This window comes from Littorina saxatilis, linkage group LG16 (assembly GCF_037325665.1).
Source record: "Littorina saxatilis isolate snail1 linkage group LG16, US_GU_Lsax_2.0, whole genome shotgun sequence".
Lineage (NCBI taxonomy): Eukaryota > Metazoa > Mollusca > Gastropoda > Littorinimorpha > Littorinidae > Littorina > Littorina saxatilis.
Window position 1 is genome coordinate 45,901,372 of NC_090260.1, and position 24,944 is coordinate 45,926,315.

The following is a 24,944-nucleotide window of genomic DNA, read 5'->3' on the forward strand; positions in this document are numbered from 1 at the left end:
TGTTTGTGTTTGATTTCTGGAGCAGTTTTGTGCCGTAATTTTTGTTAACTCACGCGCTGCACGGTGCTCGGAACAGGCACTCGATACAAGACACTTGTTTTATGCAGTACGACAATCGCTGTGGCTGTTGACTCTAGTGCATTTCATATTTTCTGTTTTTTTATTGCTTGTTTTGCGTTTCCCCCCTTCTTTTTTGTTCTTCAGCATATGACGTATTTATTCCTGACTTAATGTTGTAACTGTAATTGTGCTTATATTCTTGCCTGTCTGTATGTGTGTACATGGTTTTGCTTGTTTATTGGTGTCAATTTCTTTCGATTTGTAGTCGCTCTATTTATTGATTTAAGGTGTCTCAGTTAAGAATGGCGGCAGTGCAACATACGGAAGATCTCCACATATTTAGGCTTGAAATTACACCCACTCTATTCCATTACAATGCACGTCATCTTTTCTTTTCTTAAGCATCTCAGAGAAATAACAACCCCAACTGTTGTGCTGTGTTGTTTTGTTTCGTTTTGTCTCTTCTGTATTGTTTGCGATAATGAAACAAACGTTAAATTGTCGTCGGATCGACGAGTTTTGTTTCCTGTGGTATATATACAAGTTTGTGAGAACAATAGTGAAAACAGAGTCTGTGTTGAAAAACGTTCAAATCGACTTGTGTGCTGCTATTGGATTACTGATGTACGGCGCTGCAATGATACCAGTCAAAAGTCGTGTATAGGAGTGGCCGTCAGGTAGGCTTTTTGTTTTCTTCACATGCAGCTAACAATTTGCATGAACAATTGAAAGACCGTTTTTTCTTTCTTTTATATTACAGGCATTAATTGCACTATTTTGAATTATATAAACGCAAAACAAATTTCATATGCGCACCATACGCATGCCTATAATATGTTTTGTAAATACGACTGTATATACTCTGTTGTTTGTATATGAGGCTGTGCCAAAAGGTGCTCTGTCAGAGGGGGACATTTTATAAGAAAATAAAAGTAACAGTATCATTTCAACACTTACACAATGTGAAAGAATAGTCATTTGGACATACAATCCAGTCTTAAAAAGATAACTCAGTAAAGCGACTTTGAGAAAATGATGTGTAATCGTAATTTTTGGGAATCTGTCGGATGTAACAATGGACATGAAAGACAAGTAAAATTAGTTGTAAACCTATATCATTTGAGCAAATTTTTACTTGTATCATTTATATAACCATGTAGCAGGTGTTTAAACTAAAATGTACTGATCACAATATAGTGCAATGATGATGTCATGTGTTGCATCCGACAGATAGCAATTACTAGCAGTTTGAATTCAAGAACAGCAAAGCACAGTTTTGATCAAAAACCAAGTTTATTCATTTGGTGAAGTCCTTTCATTGCTGTCAGAAACAATAACATTGATCATGCCTGGAGAAAAGATTGCCAGCCATACCATTCATCTGTCGGAGGTAACATTTTTAGAATGGACACAAATTTCAATGATGTCATGTGTTGCATCCGACAGTAGCAGTTTGAATTCAAGAACAGTTTTGATCAAAAACCAGGTTTATTCATTTGATGAAGTCCTTTCATTGTTGTCAGAAACAATTAGATTGATCATGCCTGGAGAAAAGATTGCCAGCCATACCTTTCATCTGTCGGAGGTAACATTTTAAGAGTGGACACAAATTTCAATGATGTCATGTGTTGCATCCGACAGTAACAGTTTGAATTCAAGAACAGCAAAGCACAGTATTGATCAAAAACCAGGTTTATTCATTTGGTGAAGTCCTTTCATTGTTGTCAGAAACAATTAGATTGATCATGACTGGAGAAAAATTTGCCAGCATACCTTTCATCTGTCAGAGGTAACATTTTTAGAGTGGACACAAATTTTTTCATTACTCTATTCAAAAAGCCCTAAAAGGAAGACAGTCATGCTAGGAACCTTGGAAGGTGGACGAGGTGAGGCAGACAGCCCAAATCTTGGATGGACAACATCAAGTGAAGGCAGAAAAGGCTTTATTTTGATTGGACAAGGATGGACAGCCCTACTCTGAATCTGATCCGAAAAGCAGAGGACTGGAACAGTTGGCGAAGACTGTCATACAAGTCGTCCCTTATGTCTCCTCAATGACCACCCCGGTCAAGAGAATAAGGAAGGAAGGAAACAGAGTATTCGTTCTAACAAGTCATTACCAGCAAAAACCATTTAATAATAATAATGATAATAAAGAACATTTGTGGCGCCTAACCTTATACAAGAAAAGCTCTAAGCGCTTACAAACAACTGAATACACGCCCATCCCCAACACATTTGTGAAATAGCACACGCACACACAGGCATAGATAGTATAACATATCGTAAACACTCGCAGCCACTGACACACACACACATGCGCGCGCACATACAAACACCATGACAAAAAGAGCACTACAATTGTAAGTCAGGAAGAGAACAGATAGGTCTTAAGGGAAGATTTGAAAGAGGAAAGAGTTGAAGAATGGCGAATGGGATAGGGGAGCTGGTTCCAGATGATGGGTACCTGATACGAAAAGGAGCGTTGTCCGTATGTTTTTGTCCGACACATCACCCTGATCCAGGCAAAATATTTTTTATTTTAAGCTGAGTTGAAATTAAAACCTTGCACCCTCCACTGTCTGAGACTCCTCCCACATGGGATGAAATCGATGGTAGATGATTTGATCATGTCCTTGCTGATGATTTGTATGTCCTTGACTGCAGGGTAGACAAAGACATTTGCTGAGCTGCTGTTTGGCTTCAGAAACTCCAACCTGTAGTCGTCTCCCACTTTCTCCAAGACAATTCCTGCAAGCACACAAAGACACCCAGACAAAACCATTAAGATGTGTGCATGAGATGATAGCTCATTCTTGCACACACACACACACACACACACACATGTATACACACACACACACACACAAAAGGGGGTCGGATGATCTCGTAAACAAAGAGAATGTACAATAGCTTAGCTTGAAGAAAGGGGCTTATTTTGACAGTTTGGAGTAATTTACTATAAGGATAAAAAGGAACTTGCATTGTAAAACCATCGTGTAGTGATAGTCAAATTAAATAATTATTTTCTTAGCTACATGAGGCAGGCTTGCAATGCAAGATATAAAATGTACGTCTTTTAATTGTTAATACATGTACTATTTATTTATCATTGTTGTGACAAGAGATAGAACAGGTACCTGGGTAGCATCTGTCTGGGTATTGAACGACGACAGCTGTGTTGACCTCTAGGTCATCCACTCTGGGAGGCAGGTTGGTGCAAGGCAGTTGGCTTGGACTTGTCTCTTCCTCCATGGGTTCATCCTCAGCAGGACTGAACAGAAATATAAACAGAAACAGAAATTAAATGAACAGAAAAAAAGAACAAAAATGAATGGGGAAAAAAAACACTTGCTGAGACAAAGGCCCTAGAACGGAGCAGGGAGAGGTGGAGCAGAGTGGTTTACCAGTCATTGGGACAGCAACCCTACCATGTTCTGCATTAAGGGCCACAACAATAACATATTATGCAATGACATATATGCCCTTGTAATGTTTCAAAATTTCTATGCTGAGGGATTATTTATGTTTATGTCTTGAACAATGGCCGTTTTTCAATTCACTGCAACTAACCTGAAAAGGTCAACTGGGGCGGCTGAGCTGGGCGGCGCCAAGGAGCTGCTGGTCTCTATGGATGGCTCCACAGTAGGATGCAGTGGCAGCAGGGGTACAAAATGATTTGCCACCCACCAGTCGTCTGTCATGTCAGTTCTGTTTGAAGTCCACATGATGTAGCATGGGGGTGTGTTTGCATCACTCCCTGTGGGGAGGATTTTTTTTGTTGCCAGCTTCCTTTTGATGACCTCCCCTTTGTCTGGATATACACTGCAAATTGGCCTGTTCAAGATATTTGCGGCAGCGTATATTCCCCACATGTTGAAAGTTTCTCCTGGCTGACAGACATTCAAAATCTCTTGCTGAAGCACCTCCAGTGGTGTACAGTTAGAAGAAAGGTTTTCCACATCTTCCATCAGATGAAACAGGACCTCTCTCCCATTGAGAGAAGGCCCCTCAAGGTAGGAGAAAGAAGAGTACAGTGCCACGTTTTGTGATAACTCAAACACAAGCCGTACTCTCATTTCTACAAAGTTCTCTGAATGGCCATAGGCAAGCAGACTGAGTGAGCGTGGCAGGCAGTTTCCATCTCCAAACACTGTGACAGGGACGTGTCGATCAGGGGCATGAGAAGGCAAGAGGTCCAAAGCTATTTTGTCAACTGTCTCATGTCTCAGAGAGGTCATGTAGAGATCTGGTTGAGCTGCCACTGGAAAGTCCATCAGTTTTGGGGCATTGCTGGCTACAATCCTCCCTACATCTTGATAAGATGACGCTCCAGCCAAATCTCTTGCCAACTTTTCAAAAACAGCTTCTTTGATTTGACTAAGGGACTCAGGAGCCAGATCAGCAGATGGTAAGAACCCAGGATCTGATGAAGAAGAGGGTTCTGCTGGAGCATACTCATTGCCCTTAACAACCACCACCTCTCGGTCAACCCAGTCCTGCACGACATGAGAAGACTCGCACTCACCAGTTGTGAGTTGAAGGCATGGGTCACAAAAGCATGTCAGGTTGCGCGTCTTCAAGAGACGATTTCCACACCCTCTGATGTGGTGGAATTGTCTCGTTCCCTGAACAGTTTTCAAAGCTGAGGAAGGCATCGTCCGCTTAACATCTTTGATAAGCCGGAAAGAGCGCAAGGTGTGACAGCATGCAGATGGCAAAGGGGCTTCTTCTGGAAGGCAGTGGTGTTGAGACAGATGTTCATGCATTTGGGCAGCATTCTGGATCAAAGCCCCATTCCGGACATCCTCATCGCAGGCTACCTTCACCACACCGCCACAAGCATCGCTTGGGCCTTTCCCGTGTCGAGAGCCAAAAAACGCCCACTGAAGATGCGACTCGGCTGCAAAAAAAAAGGGTAGCTTGCTTTTATATTGCGCCGAGCATCCATCGCTCCACATGACAACCTTGCAAAAACCTTTTTGCCTCAGGTGGTCTCTGATGACGTTTGTGATGTCCCTCACCATGTGGGCATCATGTTGCAGATCGTCACTAACAAACACCAGGTATTCTGTGACAAGGTTTCCACAATGGCAGGGAAAATACAGCACACTGGGGTGTACAGTGATTTGATTGTACCCCCAGTGTGCAGACTGTACCTCGTCTTGATACTTGCAGAGGTAGTTCTCAGAGAAGTCATTGATGACCACTGCAGTACCAGGCAACACGTTCAGTTTGGACTGCAGCACCTTCAGCTCCTTGTGTTGCCATCTTTGTACAAAGATATGCTTCGACAGCGGCGTCAACTCTTTCATCAACTCAGAATGCAGAGACTCTAGTTTTCCTTCTTGCAAGACTTTTTCTTTCCTCTGACCCTTCTGCTTTTTGACCATCTGCCACACATACCATTTGACTGGAGTGTTCAGGTCGCTCTTGAGGGAGGCTAAAAGTTTCTCAGAAACCAAGTTAACCCCACACTCCTGACAGGCCCTGTCTAAACAGGACAAGGTTGGTTCCTGACAAACACTCATCTCTGAGAGCTCATCTCTTCCGTCAACTGGCACGGTCTGGTGTTGATTGACAACATCAAGCTTGAGATCTACATTGATGCAAACATCACATAGAGCCATACGAAGAGTGTGGTGCTTGTATGTTTTAATGTGTCTCGGAAGGTGTCTATACATTGTCCTCAAGGACACCTTGCTGTTGCTAGTTGCAACATATTCTTTGTGCAGTCTCTTTAAGCGTTTGGGGAGAAGCTTTCTGGGTTGGCCCTTGCTGACAGAGCGCTTGTTTGGTTCAAAGACTGCCTGCTCTTGCAAAAACTCTACTGCAGCAGAGGTAGAGAGATATTTTTGTTTTCTTTTGTACGGACTGTTCTTCGGTGGCTGTATCTGGTCTCCCTTCATTTCAAGAAGCAGTCGCCTCTTTGAGAGCGATTTTCTGTCTCGATTGCCTTTGAGATTGTCAAGTTCTTTGAAGACATTTTCCTTCACGTTTTTTGACTGGGGTGTTCCTGAACTTACTTTCGACGTGCCAGATCCTGGTACCTCAAAGTGAATGTATTTGAGATACTTCTTACCAACTGATCCTAAAGCTTTCTTAATCCTGTACTTTGCTTTCTTCATTGCTTGTTTGCTTGTAGTAGAATCTGAGGTTTTGTCATGTGAGCCACAGTCAGTTTTGTCAGTAGAGTCAGAGTCAGAGTCAGAATCTTCACAAGAGGAAGAAGCGTCAACTCCAACAGAGCAAGGTTCTGTAACACACATGCATACACACCCACATATAAATTAAAGAGGTTGATGGGACACTAGGAGGCAAAGAAAAACACTATAATAGTTACTGATTGAAAAAAACCCAATAAATTACATTATTCATTTGAAATGGGTATTGATTGAAACCAATTTAAAATATTATCAGCTGAAAAGAGCATTGATTAAAATCATTTGAAATTGTTATTGTAAAAACAAATGTAGGTAGGCTTCAATCTATTCTCAGGTTAAAGAACTCGGTAAAAATCTTTATTGTTCTGCAGTTACAAAAAAAAAATCAATTGCATGTTATGCTGCCATTTGTTTTAAAGCTATATGTTGCAGTTATATGTAGGTAAACAAGTAGAATGATTCAGTCAGATAATAAAGCTATTTTGTTTTTGAATTGAGTGAATGACGAAGAAGAAGAAGTATTTGAATTCAATTGCCTAATTTTGAAAGAGAAAATAAAAGATTCCAGAAAGGCACTAGGGTCTCAGGAAAATACTTTTCCACTGAATAATACAAATGTTTAATTTCATTTCACTGTGCAATAAAATGTAACAAACACTGGCTTACTTTTGTTCTGCGTCTTCTTGGCATGGTATCTCTTCCTGTTTCCTTCTCTGTTGCGTCGCCATTTTTGAGGGTTCCATCGTTTCCTTTCTGCTTGCTTATACTTCCTCCACTGCTCCCTCTGGGCGTTGACAGCTTCTGCAGACTGTCGCTCTGTAGCACGAGTGCGACGAGTGCGAGGTTCTGCTGGTGACGATACCACAGCTTCAGCCTCCATGCGCGCTTTTTTCAAAGCTCTTGGTAACAGAAAAAACAAAAAGAAGAAGCTTTCAGTTTCTATCAATAAAAACAATCCAGTTCAAATGAATAATGCAACTAAAAAAAAAAAAAAAAGTAAATAAAAACCTTTATTTGAGATAAACATCTGCTGCTTCATAGGATGTTGTGTGTAAGTTTCAAAGAAAAGTGAGCAATGAACTGAATAAGACTAAGTGAATTCTGACAGACAAGCAACTGGGCCAAGAGCAATCAACCTTTGCATAGCGTTTGTCTTACCTTTAGTGTTCATGCTTACCTTGATTTTTGCATCCTCAAACGAGCAAGCTCATTGGTTCGTGCTTTCTCCTCTTCTGTCATGGGTCGTTTCCTGTTCTTCTTGTTCCTCTCCATGTCTAAAAATCTTTGAAGCTCAGCACGCACAGGATCCTGTTTCAGAGACTCCCTCCATCTCCGACAGTGGTCACTGTTGGACAGCTTCTGTCGGGTTGGTGCTGGGTCTGGTGGTCGTTTATGAAGACCTAAATAAAGGAAACGTCGGCCAAATTATGATAAACTCGTAAAATAACAGGTAAAGCCTACCATTGTTATTTTAATTTTAATAATAACTGGTTATTTGCTATAGGCAAACACTAATGGTTAAAACACCAGGCCTGGAGGAGAGTAGAGCTTACATCAAAATATCAAAAAGGGAAATCAAGATTACTGCACATGTCACTGTCAGGCATTTTGATGATAACAATCAACAGAATGAAGAAAAATGCACAGAAACTGCTTTGAAGCCTTTAAGCAACACAACACATGGCAACAATGCGTGTGGTAGGTCTAGTTTATAAGTTTTTATATTAATTTATGAACCTTTCTGTTGATCCTAACACTGACACAATGTCAAGTACTTCACAGTTTCGATCAACAGAAAAATAGAATAAAATCTACAAAGTGAAACCTCGAGTGTTTTGAGACAATAACAAACATTATCAAAAATGTGTTGAAATGCAAACAGACCTATATTACAGACAGCAGAGTACCTAAAACTTCCAACAACCATCAATACAATGTCGATCACCACATGGACATGACTTATTGAATGTCAAGGCAAATGGCAGTTGCAATCAACCCGAAAAAAAAAAATACTGAGTGAAAGTTTGAAACCTAAAATAACCTTTGGAACCGTGTTAAACAGTTTACACGGCTATCATATGCAGGAAACAAACTCAAAAATAACAAAGACTGCCTCAAAAGTGTTAAGTCAGGCTTCGATCGAAACTCCTGACACAGATATCAAACTGTCAACCGAAACTTTGACACGGCTTCGCTCGTGTCATGTGGGAACGTTTGGCTCTGGCCAAGACACCTGCCTTCATCAGTCAGCACGATATGAGCTAAAAACGGATCAAAATGTCCCTTTCTTTCCACAAACGGGCTAAGTTTGCGATTCCCACCATTACTCTGGCAAAACTGCTAAATTTACATGTCGATCGGAACTTTCTGTTGACCGCAACTTACAAGAAAAAGCTGACATGGAACTGATACTTACCGCTGCGTGTTATCGATGCCATCTTGGAGGGAAAAGTGCGCGAAAGGCATTGTGGGAAGGAATGTCTTTTTACTGCGATGCGACAAACATACGGTAGAAGTAAAATCGCGGCCAGAATTATTAAATGTTCGATCGAAACACTCTGACATGACGAAGTTACTCCGTAAAAAACATGCCTGATATAAAATATATACAACAATCAGTGCTGTTTTCACCGTTGCTAAACGTCAAACTAAGATTGCAGCACTTGTTTCTGTGTTCTTCTAGAGAGATTTCTGGAGCAAATCACTGCCGTCAACCTTTTCTGCTGGTGTGACATCTGACATGATAGGTTACGATCGTAACAGCTTTTAAAAAAACCGTTTTTCACACATTTCGGGAAGAATTTTGTTCTGCTTTTTACATTGATTAAAAAGCTGAATCTCTCCTCTTTCACCCATCTACAAAAAAATGACTCTCAACTTGAAAGATAAAAAACAAAAAATCGTTGTTTGTGGGTCCCCTAAAATGTCCCCACTTCCGGATCAACATTCGGACCTGGATCTTGTAATTATTTTGTATTTTAACCCTTTCAAAGGCCAACATGCACCTTAATGTTGTGCATGTTGTATCTTTGATATACTTTTAAGCTAAGTGAGGCTAAATCAGGAAAAATGTATGATTACAAAACAAAATATCAATGTGCAAATTTGACAGGGGTCTCCCAGAGCACCTTTTGGCACAGCCTCATATATATTTTGTAAAGTGTTGTACATGTATATATCAGTGTACTTAGGGATTACCTTTGTCTTTTTTTCCAATATTTTGTGTTCTTTTATTGTGGCACATTGATTATGATGTTTTGTTTACTGTGTTGTCTTCTGTCCTCTTTTTGATTGTGCCGTGCTTTGAGATGTTGGGTTTCCTGTTGATTTAACTGTAGCATGCATGTGTTTTTCAGATCTGTAAGGTGTGGTATAATTATTTACTTGAAGAGCAAACACCTTTTTTAATTCTCTCATTTATCCTTTTTTCTGTCTTGTAAATTGTGGCATGTTTTATTTTATATAACTGACAAGTAGTATCCTCTGTGTTGTCTTTTGCTAAATATTATGGCGCTTCGCGGGAGTTCCGGATGTTAAGCGCAAGCAGGTGTTTATTATCAGCAGCTCACAGACAGATTACCAGTACACAGCCAGCGAGCCAGCCTTGTCGGCATCAGCTTACCGCTGTGTTTGCTAGCTGCACGCGGCATATTCAGCATTTCTCAGTTCAAGCGCCAGTGGCAGTGTGTGGGAAAGACAGGAAAGGGGGAAGGGAGAGAGCTAATAGGAGGGATGGAGGTTGCTTTGGCGAGCTATTTTTAACTCCAGCTGACCGTGCATGGAATGGAATACAGTGGCCTCGGAAGCGAGAGGTTGCGAGTTCGACCCTGGGTTAGGGCGTTAGCAATTTTCTCCCCCCTTTCCTAACCTAGGTGGTGGGTTCAAGTGCTTGTCTTTCGGATGAGACGAAAAACCGAGGTCCCTTCGTGTACACTACATTTTTCTAAGCCAAAGGTAATATTTGACAAGAGCTGACTTGACGTCACTGATTGCAGTTGCACACAATATGCTAACGACTGCGGTAGCCTAGAATAAACTATTGAAGCGCCTGTATGGTTTACATGTGCGTTAAAGATCCCACGATTGACAAAAGGGTCTTTCCTGGCAAAACTGTATAGGCATAGATAAAAATGTCCACCAAATACCCGTGTGACTTGGAATAAAGGCCGTGAAAGGTGAATGTTCGCCCTAATAGGCTTGAGGTTTGCTGGCCGATGTGAATGCGTGATATATTGTGTCAGTGATGTTCCGAGGCGTCGGTCATCGGTCACAGACCGATTTAGGTTGTAAAATGACCGATTGCAAACACCTCTGTCCCGTCAAATGTCCGATCCGATCGCGAAGTCAGCGGTCATTGTCCGATAGTATTACGTCTAGAGCGGTCACTGCAAGAGGAATCTGTACAAACTGAAGTATCAAACCCCGTTAAAACGAGTTCGAATCGGGGCCTACTTGAACTTCAATTTTCATTCTCGGTCGAACAATAACACAAGGGACGCAACTCTCGACCGAACAATATTACAAGAGCCACAACTCTCGCTACTTTTGACAGCGACACTTTACTTCCGCCGCCACATTTCTGCAAAGATGCCGCCGAAGAAAAAGGTTTGCGTGGGAAAAGGGCAGACACTTTTGAGTGGCTTTGTTAAAAAAAAGGACGACACGGACAGTCAAGTTGCAGGGCCTTCGGCCCCGTCGGAGACTGAAGCCTCAGAAGGTGAGCCAATAGATCTACAACCTCAGAAAGAGACGCAGGAGGAGACGCAAGAAACAAAAGTAGGGGCGACCAGAAAGTTTGTGCAGAGCTGGTTTTCTATGTTCCCTTGGCTCAGCTACAGCAAAGAAAAAGAACTGATGTTCTGCACCATCTGTCAGGAGGATGGCGTTGCCTCAAACTCGTTCACCGTTGGTTGCAGCAACTTTCGCAAATCCGCACTGGCATCTACAAAGGTTAGGTGCCATGATTGGTTCGCTTGATCTGAATGTCCTATTGTTTTTTTGTAGTCAGGACATGATGTCCTATTAGTTTTTTGATTCAGGACATTTTGTCCTGTTGCCCTCCAGTCCTAGGAACATCACTGTTGTGTAAAACATTCCATCTCACACGGCAGAAATTAATATGTAAAGCGCTTAGAGAACGTCAAGCGCTATATAAATCTCCCCATACAATACAATCTTTCTTTATTTATTTGGTGTTTAACGTCGTTTTCAACCACGATGGTTATATCGCGACGGGGGAAGGGGAGAGATGGGATAGAGCCACTTGTCAATTGTTTTTTGTTCACAAAAGCACTAATAAAAAATTTTCTCCAGGGGCTTACAACGTAGTACAATATATTACCTTACTGGGAGAATGCAAGTTTTCAGTACAAAGGACTTAACATTTCTTACATACTGCTTGAATAAAATCTTTACAAACATTGACTATATTCTATACAAGAAACACTTAACAAGGGTAAAAGGAGAAACAGAATCCGTTAGTCGCCTCTTACGACATGCTGGGGAGCATCAGGTAAATTCTTTCTTGTCCCAACCAATATGGGACTCCCACTAACCTGCGGGGGGGTATACTTCTTCTTCTTCTTCTGCGTTCGTGGGCTGAAACTCCCACGTACACTCGTGTTTTTTGCACGAGTGGAATTTTACGTGTATGACCGTTTTTACCCTGCCATTAAGGCAGCCATACGCCGCTTTCGGAGGAAGCATGCTGGATATTTTCGTGTTTCTATGACCCACCGAACTCTGACATGGATTACAGGATCTTTTCCGTGCGCACTTGGTCTTGTGCTTGCGTGTACACACGAAGGGGGATAAGTCACTAGCAGGTCTGCACATACGTTGACCTGGGAGATCGGAAAAATCTCCACACTTAACCCACCAGGCGGCCGCGACCGGGATTAGGGGAATACAATACAATACAAAAACCCGACGAAACACATTTTGTAAGGCCTTCAACACCATTTTATGATGCATACAGGTCTCTTGCGTGGCTAATTAGCACATATGTAAACTATACAGGCGCTTCAATAGTTTATTCTAGCCTACCGCAGTCGTTAGCGTATTGTGTGCAACTGCAATCAGTGACGTCAAGTCAGCTCTAGTCAAATGTTACCTTTGGCTTCGAAAAAACTGCAGCAATTTTCTAAATCTCAGTACAGCAGAAGGAATCTGGCGTTATTGTAGGAGTTCGGCATGTGAGGCATAGTCTCCCTTACGTATGTAGGATAAAATCTGTTCTACTGTATAGCCACTACGTCTTATACGAGGTATGATCCAAAGAAAATGATCAAATGTGATTTTCGCAGAGACCGTTTGGCGTATCTGGCTCAAATTACAGCAGTCATTAGAACTACTCTCCTCCAATATCGATGCAGAGTCACAAGTGTCTAAGCCAATCAGAAGAGGACTTAAGGTGGCCTTATTTGGGGGTTGCTTTTCAGGTCTGATTTGACGGCTTTTTTGTAGGTCCTGGGGTGCAGTGAAACTTGTTCGCAAAACGTCTGATGTTCAAAGAGGGTATGTTCAGCAATCTCAAGGGGTGTACTCAGGTCTGAAGACAGTGTGAGGCAAACATAAGATCATTTGGTCTTTTAGGAATGGAGTTACGGCCCTTCTTTCATGGAGACTGACATTTTCATGAAGAATTAGGGCAGTCTGGGTTTCGCAGTTTGGTCGCTGACTGCCAAACTCGTGAATAAGTTTGAGTAAAGTGGTTTCTGCATAGTATGTGACAATGACTGTGCTGTTAGTAGCAATAAATAAATCGACAGCAACGGGACCTTCGTGGTCGAAAAATACAGCGAATAGCCCTGTTTCTGCTTTAAAAACATCGCTTACAAATTTGATGCATCTCGTCGTTTTGGTCTAGACACGCTTTGTTTCTGTGTTTTCTGGCACTAAAGTAAAAGGAAACCAAAGTCTTATAGCCAGTGATTACAGTGTTAGTGTTAGAGAGGTTTGGTTTATAACCTTACCGTATGGCTCTGGTTCCGTCATGTGCCAGTACTGCGGTGTCTCTTCTGCGACATCAATCTCTATCTTGATGTCAGACAGAATTGCTGTGTCTCCTTCCTCCATGCTGCAGTGAGAAGCTTCTGCATGTACCTGTCTGGTCACTAGTGAAGGCCTTGATGGTTCCCCACTGTTCACGGCGTTACTGTAGAAAAAGAACAAAAAATGTGGTACATGTATTTGAAGAAAACGAGGATGAAATGGTGCAATGGTTATTCTGCTTGCACTTGCAGTACAAAAAAAAAAACTTCCATGGCAGCTGGTCGTTATGGTAATTCTTCCCACACGACATCACAACCACCAAAATAGCACAGCCGCCACAGGAACATCTGAACAGCCATTTTCAATTTTTCAAGGTAAAAAAGTCGTGGTCTTGTCTTTCAAAAGTGTTTTGTTTTCACGAACTACAAACATGGCACGCGCCCCTCAGTATATGGCCAAGAATCTGTCATGGCGTCGAAAGAAGGAAAGAGCCCGCTTGAATTATTTGGCAGGCTCCTGCTTCTAATAAACTTTTTTTGCAAAGAACATTTTTGTGTTGGATGAAAGAGGATGAATGGACGAACGTTTTGGTATAACATGGTGGCAAATTTATGCCGTAAGCAATGAATAACAGACTTCTGATTCCAACCTTACCTAGTCATTCTGGAGAGAAAAGCGTTACGCGATTTTGGGTGCTTTCAGTTTTGTAAGAACTGTACTCCGAACACCTGCGCGACAGGTAAATCCTTCATACAAACCTGACAGGAAATTAATGCAGTGTGAGACCAAAAATGAGCTCGACGGAGCTGCCAACTTCTTTCATTTGATTTCGCTTGGAAAAGTGATGCGAGATGTACGTTATTATCCTTGTGTCAATTCGGTATCGGTCAGTCACACGGTCGTACAGTTAGCAGTAAATGTAAGATGGGCGCCAAAGATCGATTTTGAGGTTCACAAAGTCTACTAAGTCTAAAAAAATATTTTAAAAATTGCTTGCAATGCATGCTTTGTCTGTGATTCGTGAAAATCGACACGATTTATTGATTTTGTGTAAAGAAAAATTACTTTTAACCAAAATAAAACGTTCTCGTTTTGCCGAGATGTTGTGACAAGCGTGACCTAACTAGTCTCCCATGGTCATTTGAATATGATCTATCAATGACAACAGGACTTTCACACCTACATGCGAGATGGACGAGCCCAGCCCTACGGGTAAATGTGCATGGTCGTCATCCAAATAGTAACGTACATACTTTTGAGAATGAAAGTGCTATAAATCGAGTGGTTTCTTACGAAACATGATAAAAACAATGTTTGAAAGGAAAAAGTATTCGTACCTGAATGATTCAGTCGAAAATCGGAGGCAGTCGGGCTTTTGAATGTTCGCTAGGTTGAATATGGTTTCAGATTTGTTGTAAATGTAACGTACTTAGGATTTATTCTGCACTTCTTGCTTAGGACGATAGATTCTTAATGAAAAAGTATTTTTTAGGAAGTAGCATGGTTAACATTATCAGGGAGTAAAGAAAACCACGCGTTCCATCCCGATCTGGCGATTCGATTCATTGCATGTTACTTTACTACAAGGCTTTCGTGTCAGCTGTAACGTACAGTTCAAAATTCCTCTCTTTTCAGTTTTGGTGGTGAACAAGAAGAGCAAACGCCCGATCGAGTCACTTTCGCAGTTCTGAATATTATATGAGGCATCAGATGGACAGGAAGAAATTGCTATTCACAACACAATACAGATGTAAATAATTTGATGTAAAGAATAATCCTATAAAGTTTGAATCAAATCCGATGAATAGTTTCAGAGATATGATATTTCAATTTTTTTCCTTCAAGACATACCTGTGACCTTGAAAAAGGTCAAAGGTCACCAAAGCAGACGTCAAAGTGTAGAGGTCACTGGGAGTCACGTTCACATAAAATTTGAGCCCGGTCACTTTTATAGTTTCCGAGAAAAGCCCAACGTTAAGTTGTGTGTTGCCGAACAGAAAAGGCTAGTTATCTCCCTTGTTTTTCTGATAACGTTCGTAAAAGGCTACAGATGTAAATACTTTGATGTAAAGAATAATCCTACAAAGTTTCAATCACATCCGATGAACTTTGTCAAAGATATAAAATGTCTAATTTTTCCTTTGACGCTGACCTGTGACCTTGAAAAAGGTCAAAGGTCAACGAAACCATCGTTAAAGTGTAGAGGTCATTGGAGGTCACGACTAAACAAAATATGAGCCGGATCGCTTTGATAGTTTCCGAGAAAAGTCCAACGTTAAGGTGGTGTCTACGGACGGCCGGCCGGACAGCCGGCCGGCCGGACAGCCGGCCGGCCGGACAGACTAACACTGACCGATTACATAGAGTCACTTTTTCTCAAGTGACTCAAAAATGTACGGTCTGCAGAATATTTTGTCACTAAGCTTTCAAAATTGACTCCTTTCATCCATAATTAAGCATTTTGGGTTGATATCTCTGAGTTTCGTCACTTTCACCCGCCGTACGTTAGTTTACCATATTTATGTAGTGTAAAGTAGCGTACGTTTCTGTCTTTGTCGAATCGAGTGTTTTCTTAACTTTTTTGATGTAAGATTTGCGTGATATATGTTGAAGGCCAGTGTTACCAACTTTGCTGAAATTAAAAACGCCGAACACCTGTGCTTTAGTTGGTCACATCCCGTACGTTTTACACAAAACGCTGGCTCTGACCGGATGTGTAAAGTGGCGTACGTACGCGCTACACGGAATGTTCCACTTTCCCCCACCGAATTCATGGAGACTACACGTTTTAGGATGTGGATTTTGCTTGCCTTCCATAACTTGTCTTCCTGGCTGTTGCAGTTGGGATTTTTGTAGGGGGGGGGGGGGGGGGGGGGTATTGTGAGTTGGTGTAGGTGTTATAGTGGTGCTTTTGATAGGTCTTTATTTATATGATCAGAGCTTGCTGGCGACTGCAAATATTATATTCTTATTGTTATTTATTTTCAGGTATATGTTTGTTTTCATAGGACCAACAAAACAAAAAGATTGTTTCCAAATGAGATAATTAAAAAGTGGACAAGTGAAAATATAAAATTTTAGTGTTTTTTTTATACATATTATACATAAAGACAAGTTTACAAATATAGATTTTAGGATTAACTCTTTATTTTTATTTTAACCATGTGGCAACTTTTTCAATGGCTGGATTTGTGCAAGAACCATGTCACCTGGAGTTTAGAAAAGTGTTTTGATCTGGATGAGTCCGGAGTCAGACACAGATGATTTTTTAAAGTTGAGATTTTGTATTTGTTTTGTGTTTTCTGTGGGGAGAGAGGTATTTTTAGTTTATAAAAAGACATATTGTTACAATGGAAGGAAAGTTGTTTGGCAGTATGTCTGAACATTGATTTGCAATTGCAAACTAGGTTTTGTGAAAGAGATGACATTATGGCTGTGCTGTAGTGTATTAGCCTTGGTATAATTCTCATTCAGCTTTACATGTGGTGAATTATTATGGGTATTTTGACACACATTACTTGTAACAGAGGGGCATTTCAATGTTTTCACCACAGCTGTTCTTCATGAGTTAAAACAATTTTTAAATTGTCTTTGCAGATGATGATGCTGCATGATCAGCAAAGGCTACGTTTCCAGCAGCGAAGAGATATGTGGTCCAAGTATTTCCACGACTGGATCAAGATTCTTTTTCTGTATTATGGAGCAACCAATAGCTACAAGCTGAGAGTCAAGCTGCGACCAAGAAGAAAGTGGTTGGATGACGAATGTTTAGAAATGCTACTGCCTCCAAGTCCAAATACAACCAGACCCTACAAATGCATGAAGCTCTAAATACTACTTCATCATTTTGTGAACAAGAGAAGCAGCTGTTGGTGCAGTACCTGAGAAGTTTCACTGGTGACAGGAAGGAGAATTACAAGTTGAACATTTGATTAAGGCAGCAACCTTTCTTCGCCTGTACCAGAGGCAGAGGCGGGCCAACATGTCGCAGTAGTCGGTCATGCAACGATCAGAAGTTTCTTGGTGTAAAATAACATACCATCTGACCAAACTGGGTCGGAAACAACACAAATACATCAGATTGTACAGCATTCTGGGTTTGGCCATATTTCTAGTCTAGTTGATCATATACAGTTGTTTTCAGTTCACCATGTATTTTAATTTAATATCTTCCACTTGAACATAATAGTTTGAAATGGCTTTGGTGTAAGGTAACGTACAGCTTAGTTGTTCTACAAGTTATGTCTCCATTACTTATTTCATGATAGTTACTTCTTACAACTACTGAAAATCACTCCTGATAACATTCCCTTTGTCCATATCTTACACAAAAGACTGATTTAGTATGCTTTGAGGTTAGGCACATATTTGGTGTAAAATAACGTACATCTGGCCATATTACTTCTAAAAAGGACAAATGCACAAGTTTGTGCCACCTTCTGAGCTTCTTGTTTTTCTTTCAATTCTGAATTGTGGCTCTAAAAATGATATGAGCTCATGTTTTTGTGATTTTGTACCTTATCATTTATACAGGCATTGATGAGACTAAACGTTATTGGTGTAAAGTAACATACAACACCTAGCACTTTAATTTACAAGTCTGCCATGTCATGCATTATAATCACACCAATTTCAAAAGTGTGGAGGCAGTGTTTCTTGAGATTAAGACATTTTGGAGCAATCTAGATGATGCAATGTATTCTACCTCTGAGCTCGTTTATGTGCTTTTTATGGTGTAAAATAACTAACAAACAGGTTTGCTGGTGATTTTTGGCTCACATAGTCGTCTTTTTAAAATAAATGTTCTTTATAAAAATTTAGAGTTAAAGTCTTTTTGTTCCTGTGTGCATATGCTGTAGTATGGCAGTATGTTTGGTCAGTAAGAAGTGAAAAACTGTGTACTTTGGTGTAAAGTAACATACTGACTGGAGCAGTTGTTTTTAAAAAGGCCACATTTCTTTCTGGATTCATATTTCACAGTAATCAATGTCATCCCTGCTTACAAGGGACTTCCACAGATGTGTTTGAACTGAAACTAACCAGAGAATTATAACGGCTTGTGGTGGAGTGAACTTTTGTTTTAATTAGATTGTACAGATTTATGCAGTGAAGCTGTTTTTATTTTGTTAGCATGATGCTGCCTGGAATAAGACTCTCATTAGTCTTAAAAAAGAATATGGGTACTCCTTAAACCTAAAATACTCACCAGGCTCCGCAGAGATTAAGCATGGGGTGAAGTTTACACATGTAAAGTGATTTAAACATACGGCCACTAAACATCCTGGCAGGCACTGATTATAGACATCTGACTCGCCATGTTTGTGGTAACAGTAGTACCAAACACAAGACTACATGACTGCTGAATTTTAATGGGAGAAATAACTATGGGGAGATTCCATGATACTTATTGTATGTGTTTTGGTGTAAATGTAACATACATACCTTAAGTGCTCGAGGCACTATACTGACCCCCTCCCCCCCCCCCCCCCCCCCCCGGCCCATACCAATAAAAACAGTTTTATTCTGCTAAAAACCACATATCCTTCCTTACCCACAACAACATTAATAAGATAAAGCAAGTCTAAAAAATGGTGTTTGTGTAACACTTTTTCATGGGTGCAACCTGGAAAATTCCAAAAACCGGCAAGAGTTGGGGTCCAGCTTTTTTAGTATTTAAAATGCAAAAAAAACCCTCTCCTGGAACAAAAACATCGGCAGCCGATGAAACCAAAACCCGGCTGCCGGCATGTAGCCGGCAGAGTTGCACCCATGCTTTTTGGACACAGTGACAGATTCCTGGCCATATATATCACTATATCAGTATATGCAAAGTAATCATTGTATGCAGAAATCAGAGATAAACAGGTGAAATAAGGCAAAAGCTGAGTGTTTACAGGATTGCTAGGTCTGTAAACACTCCGACAATGAAAAGCTCTGTTACAACTCTTTTGTCAATGAAATGCCCCCTAACTAGTCATTAGGAAGTAGCCAATGAAAAACCAATATGATGAATTGACTTCCGCTATCTCTTTTTCGGAGTGTCGAGGGTTGGCAAATAATGTACATTTACATAGTGTACAACCACTTCTGAATCTGAGTCACAAAGTGTGTTTCAAACTGCCGTGCAGCAACAGATTTTGTGTGTGTAAAGCCCATGACAGACGGACTACACAAAACAGTGTTTTCTCTCAAAACAAACACAAAACAGCGTGTTTCCCGTGTGACATCCCTCAAAACGCGTTTCGGAAAACACTGTTTCGTGTTTCCGCGTCGTGTTTTTGGTTTTAGAGCCTGCTCTAAAATCTGAAAACACGTTTTGGTAGTCAGCCAATGAACAGCGGACGATCAATTCACGTGACTCGGTTTCCGGCATCAACAAGAGAGAGAAAAAAATGGCCGATCCAGAGGCGGTACCGATTGAAGGTAGTACTGGAGCCCTGAATCCTTACTAGAGCTATATGGAGCCTGTAACGTTTGACAAGAGTCACTAATATCAGTGGGCGCTTTCAGCCGTGTTGTTTACAAACCCGAAACCCGAACAAGCGCAGTACGCTGTACTGGACGGGTCAACCTGACACTGACCGTTTCAGTGGGCGCTGCATGCATGCATGTGTACAAACTGACCGCACACAGCGCGGTAGCTGGAACGGGTCAAGCTGACACTGACCGATATTTCTGTGAAAACAGGAAGCATGCTAGTCTGTGTGTTTCGCGTGTGACATCCCCGCTTTGAAAACATGTGTTTTTCCAACGTTTTGAGTTGGAGTTTTTGTCGAAAACATTGTTTTGTGTTGCCCGTCTGTCATGGTCTTAAATGTTTTTTGTTTGTGTATGTCCCAAGCGTACTTTGATATGTGTATGTGAGACGATGACTGTCCATGACATTGTTGCGCGCTTGTTGGTTTGTTTTGCGCATTGCACTAATAAGATGTGTGCCTGTATGATCACGTGAGACCGCGAGACTTGTGAAAGATCGGTTGATTATCACGTGACACTTTTGCCATATTTAGAGTTGTTTGCACAGTAAATACAGCCGCGAAAAATAGCTCGCTTGAAACTGTCTTACATATATATATATATATAATATATCAATTCCTTTGTAATTTAAAAATTACAAAACACCATGAAAAATCATTATCGACGATCGCGAATCTGCTTATATCAATAAATATAATACATCACAAAAAGCTCTAAATATGTTTTTAAAAAAACTCAAGGCATCCTGTCAGGGAGAGAATGAGCAGAACTCATTTTGACCTGAGTTCAGGATGGGGGACTTATATCAAAAATAAGTAAAGAATGCCACTGAATTTTGCGCTCAAGTTTAACACACTAAAGTTTACGACTACCCATTCAGAAGAAGAAGAAGTTACCCAAAAGAAGAGTGACCAGTCTGAGAACCACTCGGTGTGCAAGTACCATGTATCAGGATACCCACTCGCTGTGCATAGGGCCCGCCATAGCCACTGTCGCCGCGTGTAAAACAGTTTCAATGAAAATGGCGTGCGATCCCCAGTCACATCGGTCAGCCCATCTAATTCCCTGACGAATAATCCCATTAAAAGCGCTGGAGTAAGGTCAATATTACATTGTAAACCAGTCAAGTCACTGGCTCAGACCTTGCTTCTAACTGTTGCTTCACTGGTAAGCAAGAAACGCATGCGAAACTGTCTGCGGTAAGAATCAGATTCAGTCAGCCGGAATTACTTCCCTTGCACTTCTTGTTCTTCTCAGATTAGTGCGGAAATCCCTGTACAGGGCAACTACCCTCATTTGGTTGGTGCGCCTACTTTCCCTTGAGTGAAAGATAAAGTGGATGGATAGTGTACCTATGGAAATAAAAGCATGGGTGGGTTGGTAGACAAGCCATTGCTTTACGCGATTTGCCCTTCAATTTCAGGCCCTTGCCTACCACCCAGGGCTACCTAGCGCAGCAACCGACCGGGCGGCCCCGACGAAAACAATACAAACATGCAGGACGAACAATGGAGCAGAAGCGATAGATTAAGTCTACCTATATCACTACTGATTTCTTATAGGTCGGGAGGGAAAGAGAGGGGGGTTGGTCTGGAGAGGGGGGGGGATCTAGTGCGGAGGGGAGGGGGGTGGGTCTGGAGAGGGGGGAATGTCAGCAGTGCAGAGCCGGAGGGGGGGGGGGGGGGGGGCAGACAGGGAGTGGATTTAGACACTGAGGGGGCGCTTATGGGCTCACGCCTCGAAGCCAGGCCTCAACGATGGTTCTGATGGCCTGGGGAGAGTCTGCGCTCACAGCCTCTTCAGTTCCACGTTCGGCATTAACGACACCGCCCCTCTCTTGGTTCCGGAACTGACCTCCAGAACCGCTCGCAGACTGGCTCAGTGTCACCACTGATTCGTTCCGTCTTCTCAGCCTGTCCCTATCCGCTTCGGCGTCCCACAAGGGTCTGTCCTCGGCCCTGTCCTTTTCACCCTGTACACCCAACCCCTCTCCCTGGTCATCGAACGCCACGGCTTGAACTACAACTCCTTTGCCGATGACACGCAGCTCCAGAACAGCGCCAAGCCGGAGAACGTTGACCATCTTCTGGGATCCATCTCCAGTTGTTTCACTGACATCAAGAACTGGATGACTGAGAACAAGTTGAAGCTGAACTCAGTGAGAAGACGGAGGCCCTTCTCGTTGGAACACGACAGAAGATTGCTTCCCGGCCTCACTGTGACCGACCTCCAGCTGGATGATGCGACTGTTCCATTCTCCCCTGCTGTCAAGAGCCTTGGCATCTTTCTCGACTCCACTCTCTCCATGCAGACACACATCTCCTTCATCATCAAGACCTGCTTTTTCCACCTACGACGCATCGCCTCCATCCGTCACTACCTCAGTCACCCACGACGCCTGTGTCAAGCTGGTTGTCTCCCTCATCTTCAGTCGTCTGGACTACTGCAACTCCCTTCTGGCTGGCCTCCCCGCCTCATCCATTCATGGCCTGCAACGAGTCCAGAACGCTGCTGCCAGGCTGACGTTGACTGAGGAAGACGAAGCGAGACCACATCACCCCCCTACTTCGCTCCTTGCACTGGCTCCCTGTCAACACCCGAATCTCCTACAAACTGTCCACTCTGGTCTACAAGTGTCTCTACGACTCTGCTCCCGAGTACCTTCAATCCTCCCTGGACCTGTACACCCAGCCCTCCGACCGTCCCCATCGTTCTGCTGCTGACCCACTCCGCCTTCACATCCCTCGCTCGAAACTCGCATCTGCTGGTCAGCGTGCATTCCCCTCTGCGGGCCTCTCCGTCTGGAACTCCCTGCCGCTTGAGCTTCGCCAGAGCCCCTCTCTTGACGCGTTCAAGAGTAGGTTGAAGACTCAGTTCTTCCCGTAGCTGGCTGCGACTTTCATGTTCGACGTCGGTGATGTGTTGTGCCCCAAAAGAAATTCTTGTGCTGTGCTCTGTGAGAGGTAGGTGTTTTCTTTGTGTTTAATATTATTTTGTTTGGACCTAGCTATTGATGTGTACATTGTTGTCAAACAGTTGTTTGTTGTATGTTTATCAGGGTTTGCTAGTGTGTGATAGGGTTCGTGTCCGTCTGTAGATGTTAGTTTCTTTGTTAGTCCTGTGTTGACAACTCTTCGACAAGCGCTTAGAACTGTACCCACGGAATACGCGCTATATAAGCTTCATATTGATTGATTGATTGAGTGGGGGATGTTGTTCCAGAGGCGGATCGCAGACGCGGAAAAGAAATGGTTCTGTGGGAGTCAGTGCGAGACTGTCGGCCTAGTCTGGTCGGTGGTGTCTACCTCGACCAGTCCACTCATGATTTTGTACATACACACACACAATCACACACACGCTCACACACATGTTTGTTTGTTTGTTTGTTTATTTGTTGCTTAACGTCCAGCCGACTACGCAGAGCCATATCAGGACGAGGAAGGGGGGGGGGGGATGAAGGGGGCCACTTGTCAAGCGATTCCTGTTTACAAATGCACTAACCCATTACTTGTGTCCCAGCAGGCTTTAGTAAAACTAAATTAATACCTACTGGAAGATTACCAGTTTCCAGTATGTTAAAAATAGGCTTAACCTATCTACTGCTGGACTTACATCAGAACACTAACAGATTAAACTATACATGAATCGCGAGACAAGTGGCAAGAGAAGAGATTTTTGGAAAAAATACAGGTGAATGAGCAAGAAGGCAGAAAAAAGAAAAGAATTCATGAAGAAAAAGAGAGCATGACAGGAAAGAGGAACCAAAAATCTACCTAACAGCAAACTAGAAAGCTCCTGCGGTTCCAAAAACATGAGGGGCCTTTAATTTCATAACCGCAGTGCCCCACTGCGGGATCACACACATGTGCTGTCAATACTAAAGCGCATGGTTTAAAAAGAAAGTAAAAAGAAGCTTGTATGACCAGTATATCCATAAATGGTTTACAGAAATTGGAACAAGTCGCGTAAGGCGAAAATACAACATTTAATCAAGCTGTCGAACTCACAGAATGAAACTGAACGCAATGCAATTTTTCAGCAAGACCGTATACTCGTAGCATCGTCAGTCCACCGCTCGTGGCAAAGGCAGTGAAATTGACAAGAAGAGCGGGGTAGTAGTTGCGCAGAGAAGGATAGCACGCTTTTCTGTACCTCGATCTCTTCGTTTGAACTTTCTGAGCGTGTTTATAATCCAAACATATCATATCTATATGTTTTTGGAATCAGGAACCGACAAGGAATAAGATGAAAGTATTTTTAAATTGATTTCGAAAATTTAATTTTGATCATAATTTTTATATTTTTAATTTTCAGAGCTTGTTTTTAATCCAAATATAACATATTTATATGTTTTTGGAATGAGAAGATGATGAAGAATAAGATGAACGTAAATTTGGATCGTTTAACAAATTTTTTTTTTTACAATTTTCAGATTTTTAATGACCAAAGTCATTAATTAATTTTTAAGCCACCAAGCTGAAATGCAATACCGAAGTCCGGCCTTCGTCGAAGATTGCTTGGCCAAAATTTCAATCAATTTGATTAAAAAATGAGGGTGTGACAGTGCCGCCTCAACCTTTTACAAAAAGCCGGATATGACGTCATCACTAAAAAGACATTCATCGAAAAACTGAAAAAAACGTCCGGGGATATCATACCCAGGAACTCTCATGTCAAATTTCATAAAGATCGGTCCAGTATTTGTTTGTTTGTTTATTTGTTGCTTAACGTCCAGCCGACTACGCAGAGCCATATCAGGACGAGGAAGGGGGGGATGAAGGGGGCCACTTGTCAAGCGATTCCTGTTTACAAATGCACTAACCCATTACTTGTGTCCCAGCAGGCTTTAGTAAAACTAAATTAATACCTACTGGAAGATTACCAGTTTCCAGTATGTTAAAATAGGCTTAACCTATCTACTGCTGGACTTACATCAGAACACTAACAGATTAAACTATACATGAATCGCGAGACAAGCGGCAAGAGAAGAGATTTTTGGAAAAAATACAGGTGAATGAGCAAGAAGGCAGAAAAAAGAAAAGAATTCATGAAGAAAAAGAGAGCATGACAGGAAAGAGGAACCAAAAATCTACCTAACAGCAAACTAGAAAGCTCCTGCGGTTCCAAAAACAGGAGGGGCCTTTAATTTCATAACCGCAGTGCCCCACTGCGGGAATCGGTCCAGTAGTTTGGTCTGAATCGCTCTACACGCACGCACGCACGCACACACGCACGCACACACACACATAC

The 24,944-nt window shown here is 41.9% G+C and overlaps 2 protein-coding genes across 2 annotated transcripts in view; both read right to left on the reverse strand.

The window, feature by feature from the left end:
• Nucleotides 1-1,900: 1,900 nt before the first annotated feature.
• LOC138949683 (uncharacterized) lies at nt 1,901-20,855 on the reverse strand. Its single transcript, XM_070321462.1, has 7 exons — nt 20,591-20,855; nt 13,199-13,380; nt 7,402-7,624; nt 6,891-7,123; nt 3,634-6,316; nt 3,201-3,334; nt 1,901-2,811 (listed from the first exon to the last, which is right to left on the reverse strand). Exons 2-7 carry the CDS (start codon nt 13,299-13,301, stop codon nt 2,603-2,605), a joined length of 3,585 nt encoding a protein of 1,194 aa, XP_070177563.1. The 5' UTR covers nt 13,302-13,380; nt 20,591-20,855; the 3' UTR covers nt 1,901-2,602.
• Nucleotides 20,856-21,713: 858 nt separating this feature from the next.
• The window catches only part of LOC138951385 (zinc finger protein 578-like), a 9,235-nt gene continuing 6,004 nt past the window's right edge, over nt 21,714-24,944 (reverse strand). Inside the window, exon 3 of the mRNA XM_070322997.1 lies at nt 21,714-21,826. Within this exon, the coding sequence (XP_070179098.1) occupies nt 21,714-21,826 (113 nt within the window). The remainder of the gene's footprint in view (nt 21,827-24,944) is intronic.

What these genes read in the sequence shown, in the direction of transcription:
- LOC138949683 (XM_070321462.1), bottom strand. Translation starts at nt 13,301, where the DNA reads ATGGAGGAAGGAGACACAGCAATTCTGTCTGACATCAAGATAGAGATT. An exon ending in GACGGAACCAGAGCCATACG is followed by an intron (nt 7,625 to 13,198) that starts GTAAGGTTATAA and finishes TCCTTTATTTAG; the next exon opens with GTCTTCATAAACGACCACCA. An exon ending in GCCCCAGTTGACCTTTTCAG is followed by an intron (nt 3,335 to 3,633) that starts GTTAGTTGCAGT and finishes ATTTCTGTTCAG; the next exon opens with TCCTGCTGAGGATGAACCCA.